Source organism: Fulmarus glacialis, unplaced genomic scaffold, assembly GCF_000690835.1.
Source record: "Fulmarus glacialis isolate BGI_N327 unplaced genomic scaffold, ASM69083v1 scaffold36965, whole genome shotgun sequence".
Classification (NCBI taxonomy): domain Eukaryota; kingdom Metazoa; phylum Chordata; class Aves; order Procellariiformes; family Procellariidae; genus Fulmarus; species Fulmarus glacialis.
In genome coordinates, this window is record NW_009214277.1 from 292 (window position 1) to 1,588 (window position 1,297).

The 1,297-nt window shown below is 63.1% G+C and overlaps 1 protein-coding gene across 1 annotated transcript in view; it reads right to left on the bottom strand.

The window, feature by feature from the left end:
- Positions 1-1,296, bottom strand: part of LOC104077315 (frizzled-2) — a gene marked incomplete at its 3' end in the record, with an annotated part of 1,580 nt that extends 284 nt beyond the window's left edge. The window contains exon 1 of the mRNA XM_009578502.1: positions 39-1,296. Coding sequence (XP_009576797.1) covers positions 39-1,296 — 1,258 coding nt within the window. The remainder of the gene's footprint in view (positions 1-38) is intronic.
- Position 1,297: the final 1 nt, after the last annotated feature.

The window sequence follows — 1,297 nt, forward strand, 5'->3', positions numbered from 1 at the left end:
GCGGAAGGGGGAGACAAAGCCGGCCAGAAGGAAGGAGGTACCGATGAAGAGGTAGACGAAGAGCGGGGCCAACACGAAGCCCCGGAGAGGGTCGATGTTGTTGAGGCCCACGAAGCAGACGCCGCTCAGCAGGTCCCCATCGATCTGCCCCATGGCCAGGATGGTGATGGTCTTGACGGCCGGCACGGCCCAGGCAGCCAAGTGGAAGTACTGGGAGTTGGCCTCGATGGCCTCGTGGCCCCACTTCATGCCAGCAGCCAGGAACCAGGTGAGGGAGAGGATGACCCACCAGATCGAACTAGCCATGCTGAAGAAGTAGAGCATCATGAAGAGGATGGTGCAACCTTCCTTCTTGGTGCCCTGGACCACCGTGCGGTAGCCGTCCTCCTGGAAACGCTCGTTGCAGACCACCCTCTCCTCCAGCACGAAGCCGGCGATGTAGGCCACCGACACCATGGTGTAGCACCCCGAGAGGAAGATGATGGGTCGCTCGGGGTAGCGGAAACGCTGCATGTCCACCAGGTAGGTGGTGACGGTGAAGAAGGTGGAGGCGCAACACAAGACGGACCAGATGAGGATCCAGATACGGGCGAAACGGATCTCGTCCTCGTTGAAGAACATGTGGCCGTCAGGACGGGTGGGCTCGCAGGGCGCCGCGCAGTCCTTCTCGCCCAAGAATTTGTAGTTGAGGTAGCTGGGCACCTTCAGCGCCCGCGGGCAGTGGAAGGGGTGGTCGAGGGTGGCGTAACGAGGGACACCCGGGGTGCCCTGGCCAGCCAACGGCGTGGCACTGGTGAGCAATGCCGGCGAACCGCCGTCTTCCGAATGGTTCTGCCCCACGCAGATCTGCTCAGCGCCGTGCCGGGGGAAATTCTCGCAACGTAATCGCTCCGGCCATTGGAAACCAAATTTATTCATGAGGGCTTCGCAGCCCTGGCGCGCCCGCTCACAGATGGAGCGGCACGGCGGGATGGCCTGCTCCAGCACCGTGCAGACCGGCGCGTACATGGAACAGAGGAAGAACTTGAGCTCCAACGAGCATTGGACCTTCACCAAGGGGTAGAACTGGTGGACCTCCAACCCTGCGTCCTCCTGGTTGGTGTGACCCAGCAGGTTGGGCATGATGGTCTGGTTGTAGGCGATGTCGGTGCAGAGCGGGATGGAGATGGGTTGGCAGAAGCCGTGGTCGGGGATGGAGATGCCCTTCTCGCCGTGCAGCTGGCTCCGGCACGGCGCCGGCACGCTCAGCCCCACCAGCAGCCAGGCCAGGGCGGGCAGCACGCTGGGGGGGCCCATG